The 18,053-nt window shown below is 58.3% G+C and overlaps 7 protein-coding genes across 7 annotated transcripts; 4 read left to right on the top strand and 3 right to left on the bottom strand.

Annotated features, from left to right (window-relative positions):
* Positions 1–408: 408 nt before the first annotated feature.
* On the top strand, positions 409–5,257 carry BKCO1_4000041 (multiple ankyrin repeats single kh domain-containing protein; the record flags this gene model as incomplete). The annotated part of the gene is made up of 9 exons (XM_020275451.1): positions 409–506; positions 567–792; positions 843–905; positions 959–1,327; positions 1,377–2,630; positions 2,683–3,441; positions 3,489–4,041; positions 4,096–4,297; positions 4,360–5,257. The coding sequence occupies 9 exons, from the start codon at positions 409–411 to the stop codon at positions 5,255–5,257; spliced, it is 4,422 nt and encodes a 1,473-aa protein (XP_020128431.1).
* Positions 5,258–5,658: 401 nt separating this feature from the next.
* BKCO1_4000040 (uncharacterized protein) lies at positions 5,659–6,791 on the bottom strand (the record flags this gene model as incomplete). Its single annotated transcript, XM_020275450.1, has 2 exons — positions 5,659–5,974; positions 6,055–6,791. The coding sequence occupies 2 exons, from the start codon at positions 6,789–6,791 to the stop codon at positions 5,659–5,661; spliced, it is 1,053 nt and encodes a 350-aa protein (XP_020128432.1).
* An 818-nt stretch (positions 6,792–7,609) lies between these two features.
* Positions 7,610–9,858, top strand: BKCO1_4000039 (major facilitator superfamily; the record flags this gene model as incomplete). Its single annotated transcript, XM_020275448.1, has 10 exons — positions 7,610–7,720; positions 7,768–7,821; positions 7,885–8,069; positions 8,135–8,329; positions 8,398–8,842; positions 8,899–8,925; positions 8,994–9,090; positions 9,166–9,448; positions 9,538–9,716; positions 9,782–9,858. The coding sequence occupies 10 exons, from the start codon at positions 7,610–7,612 to the stop codon at positions 9,856–9,858; spliced, it is 1,653 nt and encodes a 550-aa protein (XP_020128456.1).
* Positions 9,859–10,365: 507 nt separating this feature from the next.
* Positions 10,366–11,056, bottom strand: BKCO1_4000038 (40s ribosomal protein s19; the record flags this gene model as incomplete). Its single annotated transcript, XM_020275447.1, has 5 exons — positions 10,366–10,654; positions 10,709–10,740; positions 10,799–10,827; positions 10,910–10,948; positions 11,002–11,056. 5 exons carry the CDS (start codon positions 11,054–11,056, stop codon positions 10,366–10,368), a joined length of 444 nt encoding a protein of 147 aa, XP_020128455.1.
* Positions 11,057–12,233: 1,177 nt separating this feature from the next.
* On the top strand, positions 12,234–12,733 carry BKCO1_4000037 (4-oxalocrotonate tautomerase; the record flags this gene model as incomplete). Its single annotated transcript, XM_020275446.1, has 2 exons — positions 12,234–12,503; positions 12,563–12,733. The coding sequence occupies 2 exons, from the start codon at positions 12,234–12,236 to the stop codon at positions 12,731–12,733; spliced, it is 441 nt and encodes a 146-aa protein (XP_020128475.1).
* An 86-nt stretch (positions 12,734–12,819) lies between these two features.
* BKCO1_4000036 (major facilitator superfamily transporter) lies at positions 12,820–14,541 on the bottom strand (the record flags this gene model as incomplete). The annotated part of the gene is made up of 1 exon (XM_020275445.1): positions 12,820–14,541. The coding sequence occupies one exon, from the start codon at positions 14,539–14,541 to the stop codon at positions 12,820–12,822; it is 1,722 nt and encodes a 573-aa protein (XP_020128474.1).
* Positions 14,542–15,054: 513 nt separating this feature from the next.
* On the top strand, positions 15,055–18,015 carry BKCO1_4000035 (uncharacterized protein; the record flags this gene model as incomplete). The annotated part of the gene is made up of 1 exon (XM_020275444.1): positions 15,055–18,015. The coding sequence occupies one exon, from the start codon at positions 15,055–15,057 to the stop codon at positions 18,013–18,015; it is 2,961 nt and encodes a 986-aa protein (XP_020128486.1).
* Positions 18,016–18,053: the final 38 nt, after the last annotated feature.

Below are 18,053 nucleotides of genomic sequence, written 5' to 3'. Positions count from 1 at the left end.
CACCAAACCCCTTCTGACCTCAGGCAAGGTGAAACTCAGAATTTACACTCTGTAGCTGAGCCGCTGGTATTTCTGTAGAGAACAGATCGACCCTTGCTCTCAGCCGGAGCGTTATCGGCAACGGGCATTGAGGGAGTTGAACGTCATGATATCATGGTGTTGAGTGCCGTTTTCAGCTGATGAGCTCTGTTTTCAGCTGATGATGACGTCCATCAAACAACAAGCATTTGCTTCATCGTTATCCATCACATGTGATCGTGTTATTGCCTGGCATTTACTTTTTTCTTGGGGGCGAAAACGTGGGGAGTAGCGCTTAAAGCGACAGAGAAGTCCTCGGTCACACTCAAACTCATTCATTCGTCATTTTCGAGTCCACCTTCGAGTTACTACAAGCATACCGCCGTCAAGATGGGTGACCAACACACGAGCGACAGCCCCGAACAATACCGCGTCATGAAGCAAGGAATGGAAATCCTTCGTGACCCTGACGGCAATGCCAGCGTTGAGTGTGTGGAACTATGAACCTTCCTGCGGCACTTGAACATGTAAACCTAACCACACGGCAGTATCGTTGCTGTGCCGGGGCTCGGTGCTCACCCGGTGACCAGCTGGACCCATCCTGATACCAAGTTCAACTGGCTACGGGACTCTGATGGGCTGGCAAAAGATTTCCCGACCGCACGTGTTCTCCTCTTCCAGTACGGATCCGCTTGGGTCGGCTCTCTCAAAGTCAAGCAGTGTCTTGACAGCATCGCTGAATCTCTGCTCAATGCACTCATTTCTGAACGGGAGGTGAGTGCTGGCCCAGCTCTCAGCTCAACGAAGTCCTGACAACGTGACAGAAATGTGAAAGGCGCCCGATCGTCTTCATTGGGCACAGCATGGGCGGTCTTGTTATCGCCAAGGTGATTGCACCAGCCTCCTTGATTTCACCCTCAGTAACTGACGCAACTCAAAGGCAGTGTGTATCGCAGGCTTCCACACTTCCGATTACCCCAACGTATTCGAGGCCATTTGCGGATGCGTGTTCTTTGGCACGCCGTTCGACGGTGCCGAGGTTGCCAATGTTGCCGCCATGTACGCTTCTACGGCTGAACTACTTTCCCCTAATGGGCACGCTCAAGCCTCGGCTCTGCTTGACGTGATGAAGCCCGGCAACCAGTATCTGCAAGGGCTGAAGAAGGATTTTCTCCGCCTCGTCCGCAAATTGGCCGGGAACATCCAGATTGCTTGTCTCTGGGAGGTGTTTGAGACAGACTTTCCCGAAATGGTTGGTATGCGGGACAACAAGATTGTTCGCAAGGTTTTCGACGTTCTCATCCCTCAGGTATCACAGATCCTAGAAATGCAGTGTGCAATCGGCTTATACTCTGCAGGGTCGCAAAAAATTTGTCGATAAGGAAGCATCAATCCTTGTTGGGTATGACGAGTGTGGTCTCCAGAGCGCACATCGCAATCTTGTCCATTTTACAGGGTTCAAAGACCCAAAGTACCAGATGATGCGAACTCCACTGAGAAAAGTAGTCGAGAAGGCAAGGCTCGTTGCGAAGAGTCGGTTCAGCTGCACACGAGATGTTGATCGAGACATGGTGAGGGACATCCTCGATTCACTTGAAGGTGTCCACATCCAGAGAAAGCGGGACACTTTGAGAGCCAAAGTGAACTCTCAATCTTGGATAATTGAAGAGCAGGAGTACAAGGACTGGTTCCGCTTACAACCCAGCACCGAGCTTCCCGAGGATGGACAGACTCCATCCGAGACGACCAGGAGCCAAGACGGCTGTGACGAGAGGTGTCTTTGGATACGTGGCGCAGAAGGCAAGGGAAAGACCAGCGCAGTCCTGGCGACGATTGACAGGATATCTGACCTGTCATCCGAGGCGGAGGAGAACAACTCGCGTCCTGTCCTCTGTGCTTTTTTCTTCTGTGACAAATCCTCGGATGGATCCAGTGCGGAGGAACTGCTAAAGTCGATAATGCGTCAACTGGTCTACCAACAGGAGAGACTGGCAAAATACGTCAAGCAGTTTCGCAAGAAGGAAGGGAAGGGGTCGACGAGCCAGGGGGGGCCGTCCCAAGCCAGCATGAGTGTGGAAAACCTGTGGCAAGGCCTCCGGGACATGTTCGCTGACCGTTTCGTCGGGGCAATCTACATTGTTGTCAGCAATCTTCATGAGCTCCCAGAAAGCGCCGACGGGTCCACCCAGAAGCTTCTGCAGTTGCTGCATCAAAAGCTGAAAGACGGTGACATTGACGATGCACAAAAGGTCCGGGTGAGATGGCTCTTTACCGGTCGAGAGCGAAGCAATCTCAAGAAGGCGCTGCCTCGGACGGGGGTCCGGTCGATCGATCTGGATGACGAGGAGCATCACGGCAAAGTGAAATCCGAGGTGCAGTCGCACGCTGAGAACATGATTGCCGACCTTGGCGCCGAGAAGCAGTACAACATGGCCGTTCTCTATTTCGCAATTTCTCTCGTCGGGAAGCGAGCAGAGACCAAGAAGTGGGTCGACGTAACGTGTGTCCATCTGGCGGCACTCCCGCCGGGATCAAGCGATCTCCAGGTCCGGCATCTTCTTGAGGGTGTCCCGCAGGATGTGAAAACTCTCCTCAATGGCGCGTGGGAGTCGGTGAGTGCAACTCCAAAGGCGTGGAAGACGAGCATTATTAACGGCAATACAGCTACTCAAGGGCAACGACCCGGATACTGCTGCAAGCATCAAAGAAATGCTGCGCACCCTTATCCTCACCAACGAAGACCTCACCGAAGAGGAACTTTCCATTCTTACCGGCCTTTCGTCGACGTCGCAAGACAAAGATAAGCTGAGGAAGCTGGTCAAACAGTGCAGTCCGCTGTTGAGCTTCAGGGAATCGGAAGGCGGCAAGCAGGTAGTCAGCTTCGTGCTCGAAGACATCAAGACACACCTCGACACATGCTCCGAGAATCTTCTCGGTCTTTGTGAAGAGGGGAGGAAATTGCAGCAGGGAATGGTCGCATTGAGGTGCTTTTCTTACATAATGAAAGCCGGGCGTCAGCACTCAGCACCTTCTGGAAACGACAACCCGGCCTCCACAGAGGCGTCAGAGGTCCCTAACCTTTCCCAAAACCAGGACTTGGAAGATGAGGGGAAGCTTCTGAGCTACCCAATCAAGTACTGGCTTCAACATTCCAGCAAAGCAACAGCGGATATCGCGAGGATCTTAAGCGAGAAAGAAGAGTTCTGGAAACCGGGGTCAGATATCCGATTGTGGTGGACGCAGGCTATAAGCGATGGGAAAGACGACTTCAAAAGGCTCATGGTAGTCGGACAGTTCAAGATCGAAGACTTGACCGCTCTGCACCTGGCGTCATGCGTTGGATACGCCGAACTTGTTGCTGCACTCATCGATAGAAGCCCAAAGGAGGAGGTGAACCGCGAAATTGGCGCGGGGGTGACGCCGGTATGTCGAGCAAATCAAGAACTGGAGTTGAGCTGATTCATAAATAGTTGCACCTTGCGGCTTACTTTGGGCACGAGGAAGTCGTTGAAGTCCTCCTCGACAAGGCTTTCGACAAGGCTTACGACAAGGCTCCCGCTATCGATGTAGGCGATTGCGCCAATGCACCCCCCTTGGCATTCGCGGCGTTGCCAGGAAATCTTTCTGTAATCAAATTGCTTCTTGCTAATGGAGCGGATCCGCGTGCTTCACCAAAAGAATGGCCGACCTTATGCACTGGCGCTGCCATCCTTTCTGGTAAAATCGAAGCCGTCACTCTCCTGGTGGACAAGGACGCTCCCTTGACTGATGGAACCCCACTGGATGTCAATTTATACGACGATACACCGTCACCGCTGGCTTTGTCTGCAGTCTGCTCTGACATTTCTATTTTCGACTACGTTTTGAGGAAAGGCGAAGGGCAGTTCACGGAAAGGGACTACCGCCACGCATTTTCTGACGCAGCGGCAGCTGGCCGCAAAGACGCCCTTGAGAAGTTACTGGAGACTCAACCCAGCCGCGAACTCTTCCAAAGCGCTTTAGACAGAGCAGCGAAAGAGGAAAGTTGAGAAGCAGTCTTGTTTCTGCTTGAGAAGTGCAAGCGTTTGAACTGCGAAGGCGCCCTGGAAGCAGCTGCTGAGGACACTGATGAGCTTCCTGAGGTTCTGAGGGCTATTTGGGAAAACACAGGCGGCGACTTGCCCCAGGACGTGATAGACGACTGCCTATACCAGGCAACGGACAACGAAAAGCAAACGACCGTCGAGAAGCTGCTAGACCCAGACACATTTCGCGCAAATGCCAATGCACGGGGTGAAAAGTAAGTTCAGATCCTTTTCTCTCTTTGGAAGCATCAGAACCGCACTGGTTGACAATTGGAAGATATGGAAATGCCCTGACGGCCGCCACAAACGATGGGACAACGGATATCATCGAGATGCTGCTCAAGAGCGGTGCGGACGTGAAATCGGAGCACGGATGGGCGCTTCAGGCTGCCGCTGCCCAAGGCCACCTCAATGTTGTGAACCAACTTCTTGAGGAAAGAGTTGGCGCCGACGTCAACGCCTGCACTGACAACCCGCATTTTCCAGCGGGCACAGCCCTGCAAGCCGCATGCGAAGCTGGCTGGTCTGAGATCGTCGGCACGCTACTTGCCAAGGGCGCAGACCCGAACCTTGGTAAGGGAGAGCGCAGCCCCCCAGTCTGCGTCGCGGCCAATAAGGGCGAGGAATCGATTCTGCAGCGGCTCATGGGGGATTCCAATCTCAATCTAAATGTCCTCGGCGGCCCGGACAAGTCGACCCCGCTTGTTCACGCTGCCTTCAATTGCCCAACCGCAACCGTGCAGCAAATGATCAAAAAAGGTGCCGAGGTCAACATGGCGAATGTCGATGGCGACACAGCACTTATAGTAGCTGCTCGTAGAGGAGACGCCGGTATCCTTGGCTTCCTTCTTGACAACGGCGCGGACATGATGCGTGTGAGCAAACGGAACGAGACGGCGTTGGAGGTCGCACTGGAGAAGAACAACGTAGAATGCGCCACTCTCCTTGCTGTAAGAGCATCAAGCATTCTGAGAGCCATAGACGGTTTGACTCAGTCCCATCCGGATATGATGCAAACCATACGCCAGCAAAGCAAGGGCATCTATGATGATAGAAGCTTCATGGGCCAACGACCCAGTAGGCCAGAGGATCCGGACGACACTGATTTGGAAGCCAGAAACGCACGACTCGTGAAAATTGGGCTTCACCATTACCCCCCACCCAGCAAGAGTTGACAGATCGCGGATGGAAAGACACACAAGAAAGATCAAAGCACTTTGATATGGTGGGCCGAGTGTACAGGAGTAGGAATGGCACAGCTATCATGCATTGCAATGTACGTAGTAGAAATCCACTGGGAGATGCACACCAAGTGATTGAAGGGGAACCGTGTAGGAGGCTTGATATATTCAAGGCTCTGGACTGATGGTCACATGTTCGCATATATCAAAAGATATAGAACAAGGAAAACAGCAGAAATGATAAACGGCCGATAGCCCAGCTATGGCAGGGTATAGAACAGAAAAGAAAGCCCCGCCTCATGCAATATACATACAACTGACACGCACCAGCGACCCACGCAGGAGAAGCGAAGCAACGCCGCGCACATCCAAGCTAGCTGTTCCAGAACTCTCCTTCAAACAACACTCCCCGGCATGGCGCTCGGCTCCTGCGCCTTCCTCCTCAACTTCCCGAAGGCGCCGGGGTCTTCCACTTCCTCCCCGTTCATCCGCCTCTCGCGCTTTTCGTCATCCCTGATCTGGCGCTCGTGCTTCTTCTTCACGCGCATGAGCAGCAGCTGGTGGACGACGAACAGCGTGCCGAAGACCAGGGTGCAGCCGGCCGTGACGCCGACGGTCACCTTGGCCGTGATGCTGATCTTGCCGTCCTGGGCCGAGTAGATGTTGACGAGGGTGGAGATGAGGCCGGCGATGGAGTTCGTCGTGCCGGGTCTGCCGCATGGCGTGTCAGCGGGAGACCTTTTTTCACGACCACAAAAAAAAAAAAAAAAAGAAAAGCCACAACTACTCACAAAAACACCCTATTAACCAACCAAATCCAATGCCACCACCACCGCACCCACAGCCACGCCAGCCCCACCCCACCCAGCACGCAACACGCCCCCGCCACCCACAACAACCCCACATTCTTGACCGCGCCCGCCACGAAAACCTCAACCACATCGCCGCCGCCATCGCCATCCCCCCCGATCTTCGTCTCGACCCGCTCCTGCACCTTTGTGAAAGTCGCGGGGAAGACGAGGTAGCCGGCGAGGAGGAGCCAGGTGCAGAAGGCGCAGACGACGTTGTGCCAGCGCGGGATCTCGTCGAGGCGGACGAGGAGGTCGATGTAGGCGGTTTGCGTGGTGGGGGCGCGCGAGAGGGTGGGGCGGGAGAGGGTGGATGCGGCGCGGGTGGGGACGGGTTTGCGGCGGGGGAGTTGCTGGGAGGGTTGCCGTTGTGGGTATTGTTGTTGTGAGGGTTGCCGTTGTGGGTACTGTTGGGGTTGGGGTGGCGGTTGAGGGTAGTGGTTTTGGGGCGGGTATTGGTAGTGGTAGTGGTGCTGGACGTCGTTGTTGTTGTTGTTGCGGCTGCTGCTGTTGTGGCGGCTGGGTGTCGGGATGTCGGCGGCAAAGCTGGTGCGGGTGGTTGTGGAGCTGGCGGTGGTGTTTTGGCGGGACGGGTGAGCTGGGCGGTGGTGGCCGTGGCCGTTGCTGCTGGTGCTGGCGGAGCGGAGGGGAGGTTTGGAGAAATTGGTGGAGGGAGCCATGGTGGTGGTGAGAAGATGGTGTAGAGTTACAAGCCAGGCGCGCGCGCGCGCGACGCAGCCCTATGTATGCAGGACGCCGGCGTGCAGGGCGATGCTCAGGCGAGGCGGGCTTTGTTCCTTGACCCACATGGCGCGGTGCAAGTTTTCCCAGCCTCCCGGCGACGACTTCTGGAAAGGCGTTGAAGCTTGTTGCTCATCCGGGGAAGAGGCCGAGCCGGATGGGTGCCTGGCAGCCAATCGCTTGACTCGAGACAAGCGACCAGAAACGCAGCAAGTTTCCCGCCCCTGTTTCGCAACTTCGAATGACGTGGACAGAGCAGGCATACGCAAGCTACTAAGCGTCAGCTTGCCCGCCGAGCCGGTCAGCCTCCCTCCGGCCCGAGCCCGGCCCTGGATTCCCGATCCTCCCCGATCCTCCTGCTCCACAACGCGTGCCTAAACACTGAGCTTAAAGGCTGGGTCCATTGTTTTGGTAGACATGGGAACCAGTGCAAGAGTGGCCTTCTACAAGCTTCTCTTAGCGGTGTTTGCAGCTAGGCGTACTAATCTGGGCTGTCAAACGTACCGCTAAAGCACCCCGGCTAAAATCCTCGAGCGCTCGGCCTACCTCTGTTCATATACGGGTCGGGTAAGAATGCAACTGCCACCTTTCTGTTCTGTCGACAAGACCAACGGTATGTATGTGGCTCCAGGGTCGGGTCAATAGAGCCGACGTTATGCAATACCCTGATAATGCGGGGTACGCCATGTAAAACACCACATAAACCTCACTTGCCACTGACTCTCTCCTAATTGTCTACATATACTCTCAGCCCAAAATGCCTCTTGGCGTCATCGAGACATCCGTCGCGAACGTCCCGGGGACAGTGTCTCTCCTCGACGAGGGAACCGGAGACACGGCCAACCATCTCAAGCACGGCACGGGCAAGGTGCGACGAGCCAATCCAGACACCTTGCCACCCACTGACCCTTTTAGAATTCGCACATCGTCCTAGTCCCGCAGCCCTCGGACGACCCAAACGACCCATTGGTCCGTCATCCCGCTGCTCGCCGAAACACCGACCGCGGACATATGGCTGACGACAGTATGCAGAACTGGCCGCTGTGGAAGAAAGACGTCGCCTACGCCTCCGTCTTCGTCGGCACCATCATCTTCGCCGCCGTCCCAGCCCCAATGCTGGCGCCCGCCACCGTCGTCCTGTCAGGCATCCTGGGCGTCACCCTGGACGAGGTCGCCGAGCTCTCCGGATACCAGCTCCTGCTCGTCGGCTGCTTCGGGTGAGTTCGAACGATCGATCCGCTGCTGCTGCAAGCCTGACTGACTTTCTTACCTGCCGCAAAAGCCTCGTCGTCTCGGCGCTGGCGCGCAAGTACGGCAAGCGCCCGCAATTCGTGTTCGCTGCCGTCATGGGCGTCGTCGGCACCGCCGTCTGCATCGCCGCGCACGAAGACTACGGCACCCTCCTCGCAGGGCGGCTGGTGCAAGGCTTCGGCACCACCGCGTTTGAGAGCCTGTCCGTGGCTATGCTGGGTGACATGTAAAACAAACCCTTGCACCGGAAATTGTCTTGAGGGGGGGCCAGTGTCGCTGATGAGCGTTTGACAGGTACTTCGTCCACGAGCGCGGCGTGCGCACCGGCATCATGGTGCTCTGTCTGACGTGCATGTCGTCGCTCGTCGCCATCATCGGCGGCCCTATAACGGCGAGGCTGGGGTGGCGGTACATGTTCATCGTGCATCTGCCGTTCGCCGTCGCCGGCGCGCTGGCCGTCTTCTTCTTCGTGCCTGAGACGCAGTTCCGGCGCCGAGACCAGGATGGCAGGCTGCCTGCACACGGTCCGGGTCCGGACGCGTATGCGGACACGGAGCAACGCCCGGATAAGCGCGAGGGGAACGTCAAGTGCCTTGAGAGCGTCGATGTAGCCGCCCCGAGGCCGGAGAAGTCGTACTTGCGGAGCCTGGCACTTTACAACGGAAGCTTCACGGACGAGTCTCCGATCAAGCTATCAATCGCGCCGCTAGTGGTGCTCGTAAATCCAGCAGTGTTCTGGGTAGGCACTCTCCCCGTTTTTTTTACACACATCGGGGAGAACTCACCAACGGGCAGACCATCCTAGACGCCGGCATCATCGTGGTATGACCGTAGCAAACAACGACCCCCCTCCCCCGTGACGAACCGCAACGCTCAACACGCGCACGCAGGCATTCTACGTCAGCCTCTCCTACGTCCTCGCACAAATCTGGTCCGCCCCACCATACAACCTCACCCCAGAGGGCAACGGTTACTTTTACGTCGGCGGTAAATGCCAATCCCCCCTCCCCCAATCCCCCCAAAAAACAACAAACCACCAACTAACCAACAACCCACACCCAGGCCTCATCGGCGGCCTCATCGGCGGCATCGGGTCCGGCGCGCTCTGCTCGGCGACGTCGCGGGCGCTGGCGCGCCGCAACCGGGGCGTGCACGAGCCCGAGTTCCGGCTGCCGGCGCAGGCGGTCGCGGCGGCGCCGCTGCTGGGCGTCGGCTACTTCGTCTTCATGTGGGACGTGCGGCACCCGACGGCGGCGGGAGCGGGATACCTCCTCGGCGCCTTCTGCCACGGGTGCGTGTGCTGCGGGGTTACGGTGGCGTCGGGGTCGGCGGCGCTGTATGTTTTGTAAGTTTGTTTGTGTGTTTGTGTTCTCATGTGGCGGAGGCGGATTCGGGGGTGGTGGTGTGTTGACATGTTTGCTTACGCAAATGTAGGGATGCGTACAAGGAGCAGGCGACCGAGATCTTCATCGTGCAGATGACGGCGAAGAACCTGCTTTTCTACGGCTTCTCCACCTTTGTCAACTCGTGGGTGACGGAAGATGGGCCGGCGCAGTTGTTCAAGGTGTACGGGGTCGCGTCGTTGTGCATTGTTGCCACGTGCATCCCGATGTGTGAGTTTAGGATGCCTTGCCCTACTACTATTATTGAATGAGGCTGATTGATCTTCCCAACGCAGACGTTTTTGGCAAGCTCAATCGACGGTGGATGCACGGTTTCTCTTCGGTCCAACGACTGGGGGCAGCGTATATGTAGACCGAGGGTTTAGTACTTGGTATCGACATGTTCGAATTCGTGGACAGTCCACTCGCCCTTCACGTCAAATTTTCGCGTATGCTTGCATCTCGAGAAGTTTCAGGCAAAGGGCGGACTTGTTACTGATAGGTGATCTACCGCATCTTCAGCCGTGCACACAAAACTTGAGTGTCTGAGCAGACCTTGGCGTTGGCCTACTAGTTGCTCAAAGATGAATGGGGTATGCGCAAAAACAGTACGCCTCCCGGAGATTCCCTTTTCCATCATCTTACAGGACGCAGGTGGGTGAGAACATGGGCGATAAATTCAGGACGAGCATCCGACTGGCTCGAGAGTGAATGGATGAAAAGTTGATTTTTGGCTGGGAATCACTCCGAGAATTGCCCGTACCCTTCCATCCTCCATCCAGGCGCGAAGTGCCCTGGAGTTCAAGAGCGCGTAACCTTGCAACTCCGATATCCCATGCCCGTTTATTTACCCCATTTTTGAACCCACGGAATGACAAGTTTACTCGTCATCCTCCTCGGCCTCGACGGTAGACATGGCAATGCGGTCCAAGTCACGCTGGCCGGACTGGGTGATGCGGCGGCCACCCTTCTCCTCGTCGTGCTCGAGAACACCAATCTTCTCGAGGGACTGGAGGACCTTGCGGTCGACGGAGCCGGAGGCGTCGACGTGGTGGCTGGGGCGCGAGCCGCGGTTCTTGGTGCCACCGTGGACCTTGCGGAGACGGCCGACACCGACGGTCTTGCGGAGGTAGATGTGGCGGGCGACGGCAGCGGCGCGGACGTAGTACCTTTTACGAGCGTGAGCAGGGTGTCGGGCATGTCAAAACGCGCGCAGTTCGTACCAGTCGATGCTCTGGGGAGGGAGCTCCTTGGCCTGTTGTTTGTTAGCGATTTTGCGCACCGACTTTGCATCAGATCAAGGAGTTTCTCACGTGCGAAGTCTTCGCGATATCAGTCCAGGCTGTAGATGGAGAGGCTCTTGTTAGCTTTTCCGCCATTGTCATCCCCCAGTTACGGGATTCAACCTGGACGAGATCACGGACCTGGGATGGGAAGACGGCCCTGGCGCTTCAAGAAGTCGGCTGCAACGGTCGTTAGCGGAGGCGCGGGCGCTGCGACAAGCTCTGGCGCATACCGTAGGCATTGATGAACTTGGACGCCTCAACGTCCCTGACCGTGACACCGCCCATGGCTGTGGATTTGGAGATGGAGGATTTGTCGTGGGTGGGTGGGTTATGGGTTGCGAGTCGCCGTCGTCGTCGATGCGAAAATTGAAAAGCCGAGCGAACAAAAAGCCGTGCGAACAACAAGCCGGTCCGACATATCTCCGGGTGGTGCGCTAGACCCGGTGAGGCGGCTCAAGCGACAGCCTTGCAGCACCCCCGCCTCCGCACCGACCACTCAACACCAACCGTCGCGTCCATCACCTCCGCCTCAAATCAAACGCACAACGCCCGATTCTCGCTCTCACTCTCACTCTTTCTCACCTCGCAGCCGAGGTTTAGTGATCTGTGATGGCGGAGGTGCCGGAATCGACTGATCGGCTGCAGCCCAGCTGGCTTCACCGCTCTGGCACAGTAAGACGCGCCGTCCAGGATTCTCTTCCTCCCTTCACTTTCGTCAATCTGTTTCCCCGCACATGCTCTTCCACTTGGTGAATCTCTAGTTAGCTTATTTGATTCGATGACCCCCGCGTTGGATGGATATCCCACCACTCCTGATTACTATTCACTGGCGCCACGGCTTGTCTCCGCATTAAGCCCCCTGGGCTTGTATGAAATGTTTAGTATTCTACGTTGGGATCTATCGCTGGCTTGGCTGGTCTAGTTGCACTGCTTCTAACTGACAGGCGTCTGTCAATGCCGACGATTACTTATCATCACAGTGCCTTCAGCTCACTCTACTATTACTCCCGTTCCAGCAGTCTTCATTCACTATATTCGTAGCGATGTTCCTTCCTCATACTTACAGCAGTGTTCATTCACAGTAGTGGTCACTTATAACAGTGCTCTTCCACAGCAGAGGCCATTCACGGTAGTGTTCATTCACTATACTTCTAATTACTTCTGGCCTCGCCTACGCAGACACAACGGCCACATCAGATGGTAGCGGAGTATTCCTCGGTTGATCACTTTTCAGTCTTGACCGTCTCATGGCTCCGTTCAAGTGAGGTGAGATGATTACTGAACTGCAGCAGCTAGCGCGCTGGGCCAACCACGGTCCTCTGTCGGTAGGGAAAGTCATACTGTGCGAGACTGCACTGTCCAACACAAGATATAAAACTGGTCAACAAAGACATGTACGAAAAGTTATCGACAACATCACTTCACAAGAGCAACCGTCTTCCCGTCAACCTGATACTACAAGATGCCTCTGTGGCGCGTTTTCCACCCGGACAACACTTTCACCACCAAGGAGGAGCGTGACGCTCTCTCTGCGGACATCACCAAGATTTACACCAAAGCCGGCCTCCCGGCATTCTATGTCGTCGTCATCTTCAACGCCGTGCCGGCAGAGAAAATATATGTCGGAGGAGTCTCGAACGACAAGGCCGGAACGCCCTTCATTCGAATCGTGTTCGAGAACATCGCTCGCAAAATGGGCAGCAGCGACCGCAAGAGCGGATTCCTCTCACGGGTCTGTAACTGGCTCTACATTGCACCTCTCGTACGCATCGACTGACGCCCTCTGCACAGGTCGACGAAGTTCTGAAGCCGTACATCGCCGACAAGGGCTACGACTGGGAATACCACGGGCTGGAGACGGACCGTGAGCTCTGGAAGCTGAATGGCCTTGTTCCGCCGGGCACGGGCACTGAGGGGGAGCAGCTCTGGGTCAAGGAGAACAAGGCGGTCCCATACGAGTAGTAGGTAGGAGACACGCCGGCGGCAGGCAAGGGGTCCTCATTCCTATCACTATCACTATCACACATACTCTCTCTCTTTCTCTCTCTCTAGCTCTCAAACATGAAATCCAATCGCTTGTTCCCCATGTCCCCGGTGGTCGCCAAATAGTGCTGCTGCTCCTCCTTCGTCATGGCCTCCCACTTCGCCCTCTTCCCCCGATTCCGCCACACATAATACGCCTTGGCGGCGGCATACGCGGCGACGGTGCCGACCGTGATGGCGATCAAGTCGCGATTCCCGCGCCTGTACAGCGGCTTGTCGTCGGCGCGGTAGATGTTGGAGGCGGCGATGCCGGACAGCTGGACGGCGATGTTGTACAGGGCGGCGCCGACGGCGCGGGTGCGCACGGCGCCGCTGAGGCGCGAGCACCAGGCGACCTGGGCGGCGTGCAGCGACGGCTGGCCGAGCAGGAAGAAGAGCACGGCGTACTGGGCCCACGGCGACAGGGCGCCGGCGCGCGCGTACTCGACGACCAGCAGCGGCAGGACCCACAGCTGGGCGAGCAGGCCCGGCAGGGCGACCTGGCCGAGGCGCTCGCTCAGCCAGGTGGCGAGCAGCATGTTGAGGGCGGCGTAGACGGTGACGGGGATGCCGAGCAGGGTGGTCTGGAAGGCGTCGAAGCCGAGGTCGCGCAGGGTGAGGCTCAGGTAGGCCTTGGGCGGGGTGGCGGGGATCTCGAAGACGAGGCCGATGGCGTAGACGGGCCAGAGGTCGACGTCGCGCAGGCTGCGGGCGAGCATGGCGAGCGAGAGCGGCTGGCGGTTGTGCATGTCGCCCTTGGAGGGGTCGTCGCGCAGCACGCGGTTGACGAGGATGCGCTCCTCGCGGGCGGAGAAGAGGCCGCGCGGGTTCCAGCGGGTGCGGGTCTGGGTGGGGCCGGGGACGAGGAAGAGGAAGCTGAGCAGGCCGATGGCGAGGCTGAGGGCGGCCTCGACGAGGAAGAGCCAGCGCCAGCCCTCGCGGCCGCGCACGCCGCCCATGTGCAGCACGCCGTAGGCGATGAAGGAGGCGGCGACGCCCGACATGGAGTCGACGAACCAGAAGAGGGCGAGCCGCATGGGCATCTCGGCGGCGGTGTAGAAGTACGACAGGTACAGCACCGCGTCCGGGATGAAGCCGCCCATGAACAGGCCCAGCAGGAAGCGGCAGGCGAAGAAGCCGGCGCGGTCGCGCATCCAGAACTGCCCGCCCGACGCCAGGCTCCAGAGCACGATCTGGCACGGGATCCACCGGTCCGGCCCCAGCCACTTGCCCAGCATCTGCGACGGGATCTCGCTGACCAGGAACCCGACGCGGTACATGTTCTGGGCGTTGTTGTAGTCGTTGGTGGTGATGGAGATGTCGTCCAGCAGGTTGTCCGCCACCGCGTTGGACAGGTTGCCGCGGTCGATGTTGAGGGCGAAGAACATGACCAGGATCCAGAGGAAGATGCGCACGTCCGTCTTGCGCCGCACCGCCTGCTCCTCGCGGTAGGTCCACCGGAACGGGATCGAGAAGCGGTGGATGTTCTCGTGGTCCGGCCGCGGCATGTAGAAGGGCGCCAGCGCGGGGTCATCGAAGACGCTGCGCTTGGTTGCGATGGCGTCGAGGTCGACCGGCTTGCGGTTCTTTCTTTCCCACGGCCAGCGGGTGGTCGAGTTCGGGTCATCGGGCTCGGCGAGGTCGTCGACTTCGGCGGTGTTGATGTGGCCGATGTCTTTTTGCGTTGGCGTCGACGTGCCCTCTTCTTCCACCGACTTTGCTGCATCTTCCCCCGCTGACTGTGCCATTGTGCCGGTGCTCAGGCCGCGGACAGCGAGTTGTGTCGAGCTCGGTTGGTTCAAAATCGGTGCGCATCGAGTCCAGATGTAATTTATTCTCCGTGGCGAGACCCTGACATGCTTCACATCCGTTCAGATGCGACATCGATCACGTCAAATACCACACCATGTGCGTACAGATAACGCTCCGCCCTGGTGCCGAAAAGCGGCGGGTGGCGCAGGGCTGGTGCCACGACGTCTACCGGAGACACTTCTCAATTCCATCGCTATGGCCGGATCAGTCCGTACTTGGGCCAGCCTTACGGGAAGATTTGGCATCACCAAGCCTTTCTTGGGTTGTTGCTTGGTGAGTAAGGAGGACATGGCAGATCATTGCCAGAAGCGAAAGGGTGATGCCATTGAGCCCCTCAAACGCGCAACCCCGCAAGCGAGAGCGGACGGGTGAATGCCTGCCGAAGCACATTTGCCCCGATAAGACTGGCCTTTTTCTCCAAATCGCCATTGATCCTCCAAGTTGCCGGCATGCCTTCCGAATCCGTCCCAGTAAGGTGGCTGGAGCCGCCGCCTCAACACCAGCACGGGACAACTTTCGGCCTACCTTGGCACAGAGGCAGATATAGATCAGGTGATGCCGCATTCACTTGCACCACCCCAGACGGTCAAGAAATCCCACTTCAATCTTGGGTCACCGCCTACTGGCCCGACGACTCCATCAAATGGACTGCGCACGCAATCCCTGCTGGTGACGCACCAAAAGACGGATACATAGTCCACGCCACGCCAAACGAAGAAAGAAAGGAGCCCCGAGAACCCCAAACCAGCCTCCGCGTCCAAGACTCCCCCGACGCCATCACCGTCTCGACCGGCGAAATCACCGCCACCTTCCCCAAAACCGGCCGCACCCTCATCTCCCGCATCGTCAACGCCGCCGGCCGCACCGTCAGCACCAACGGCCACCTCGTCCTGCTTACCCAATCCGGTATCCTCGACGACGACCTTCCCTCCACACCCATCACCTACCACAAACTCACCAGCACCATCGCCTCCACCACCATCCTCCACCACGGCCCCATCCGCACCACCGTCAAAATAACCGGCCACCACGCCCCCCTCCCCCACGACGACGACAACAACAACCACCACCGCCACGATGAACAAGAAAAACAAAGAGAAAAAGCCGAAACCCCCCAAACCCTCCCCTTCACCCTCCTCATCCACCTCTCCGCCTCCTCCCCCCTCCTCCGCCTCCACCTCACCCACACCCTCTCCTCCCTGACCAGCCCCCGCTCCGACGCCGAACCCAATCCCAATCCCAATCAACACCCCCACCCCCAAACCCAAACCCACATCCGCGGCCTCTCCCTCCGCCTCACCGTCCCCCTCTCCCCCGCCCTCCCATTCGACCACCACATCCGCGCCACCTCCACCACCGCGTCCCGCCCCAACCCCTCCCCCTCCCCCTCCTCCCCCCCGCTCCTCCTCCTCTCCGAAGCCGCCCAAGGCCTCACCGGCCTCTGGCACGACCCGGTCGGCCCCGAGGCGCGCGCGGCGCAGGTAAACGGGCTGCCCGTGCCCGTTCCCTCGCTGGGTGATCAGACGCGTAGCGGCGGCGAGGGGTCGCTGCGATGGGTGCCCGTGTGGCGGGAGTGGCGGGTGGTGCAGGGTGGGCCGGGCGGGAATGCGGCGCAGGTGCGGAAGAGGACGGGGAGGGGGAGGGGGTGGGTGGGGGTGCCGCCGAGGGCGAGGGAAGCGGAGGGGTCGGTGTCGCGGGAGGACAGGGAGGAGGAGGGGGAGGGGGAGGACCAGGGGGGAAATGTGTTCGGGGGGGTGGCGTATGTGGGGGCGGCGGGGAGGGGCGGGGTGGCGGTGGGGTTGAGGTGGGCGTGGGAGAGGTGGCCGACGGGGGTGGATGTGCGGGCGGGAGATGACGAGGGCGAGGGCGAGATTACGGCTTGGGTGTGGTGTCCGCACGCGGGGGGGCCGATGGACGTGAGGCCGTGGCGGGGGTCGTTGGGGGAGGAGGGGTATGCGGACCAGTTGGAGGCGATGCGGGTGACGTATGAGGACTGGGAGGAGGGCATGGGGAGTCCCGAGGGCGTGGCGCGCACGAGCGAGCTGTGCGTGCTGGCGACGGGGGCCACGCCGGGGGACGCGGAGCTGGCGGCCTTGACGGGCGTCGTGAGGGAGCCGCCCGTGCTGGTGGCGTGGGCGGAGCGGATCCGCGAGACGGAGGCGCTGGGGACGTACTGGTCTCCGGCATCGTCGCGGGAGCTGGCGGACGGCGGCTTGCAGCGGGATTTGGATGCAAAGCTGGATTTCCTGTTCAATTTCTACAAAGGGCAGGTGGAGCAGCGGAAGTGGTACGGCTTTTGGGACCATGGAGACATCATGCATACCTACGACGCGGATCGGCATACCTGGAGATACGACGTGGGCGGCTACGCTTGGGACAATTCCGAGCTCTCCCCTGACCTGTGGCTCTGGTTGTATTTCCTCCGCACCGGCAGAGCAGACGTGTACCGGATGGCTGAGGCGCTGACCAGGCATACCGGAGAGGTCGACGTCTATCACCTCGGAAAATACAAAGGTCTTGGAACACGCCATGGTGTGCAGCACTGGAGCGACAGCTGCAAGCAGGCTCGCATCTCCAATGCTTTGTACCGAAAGTTCTTCTACTACCTCTCCGGCGGAGATGAGAGGGTCGGGGACCTGATGGAAGAAACACTGGAGACTGAGAAGACTTTCCTCATACTGGATCCGTACCGCAAGGTCAGGAAAGATCGAGACACATACCGGCCTGACCCGAAGGCGCTTACCATCTCTCTGGGGACCGACTGGTCTGCGCTCGCTGCAGCGTGGTTCGTCGAGTGGGAAAGACGTGGCCCGACGTGGAAGGAATCCAGGAACAAGCTTCTTGCCACGATGAGGGGGATCGGTTCCCTGAAAAACGGCTTCGTTACCGGCCAGGTCACTTACAACCTCCTCACAGGAGAGATACTCCCACCGGCCGAGGATCCGGAGAACAAGGGCGTTGTGAAAGTGTCCCATCTTTCGGCCATGTTCGGGCTGTTTGAGATCTGTGCCGATATCATAGATTCGCTTGGGGATGATACACCTCCGGGGTTCAAAGAAGCTTGGTTAGACTATTGCCGCCACTTCAATTCTCCGGCTGCAGAACAGACGGAGCGCTTTGGGGTCGATTTTGGAAACTTGCAGCTGAAGCAAGGTCACTCGCGGCTAACTGCATACGCTTCTCGAGAACTTGATGAGCCATCTCTAGCCTCGCGTGCCTGGAACGAACTCCTTCTCAGTGATGGATATAGAGTGGATGCACCGTGGGTCACTCAGAAGGTCGGCGGCCATGGAGTTGATGAAGCACCGTGGATTTCAACCAACATCACCTCTCTATATGGGCTGGCGGCAATTCAAAACTTGGCCATACTAAGAGACGAGGGAGCAAGGAGCTCAGCAACTGAGCTGTGAATCTTTCAGGGGGTATAACGATAGACATTCTCTCAGAA

This window comes from Diplodia corticola (assembly GCF_001883845.1).
Source record: "Diplodia corticola strain CBS 112549 chromosome Unknown scaffold40, whole genome shotgun sequence".
Taxonomy (NCBI): domain Eukaryota; kingdom Fungi; phylum Ascomycota; class Dothideomycetes; order Botryosphaeriales; family Botryosphaeriaceae; genus Diplodia; species Diplodia corticola.
Note: the sequence above shows the minus strand (reverse complement) of the source record. Positions and strands in the feature narration are given on the sequence as shown.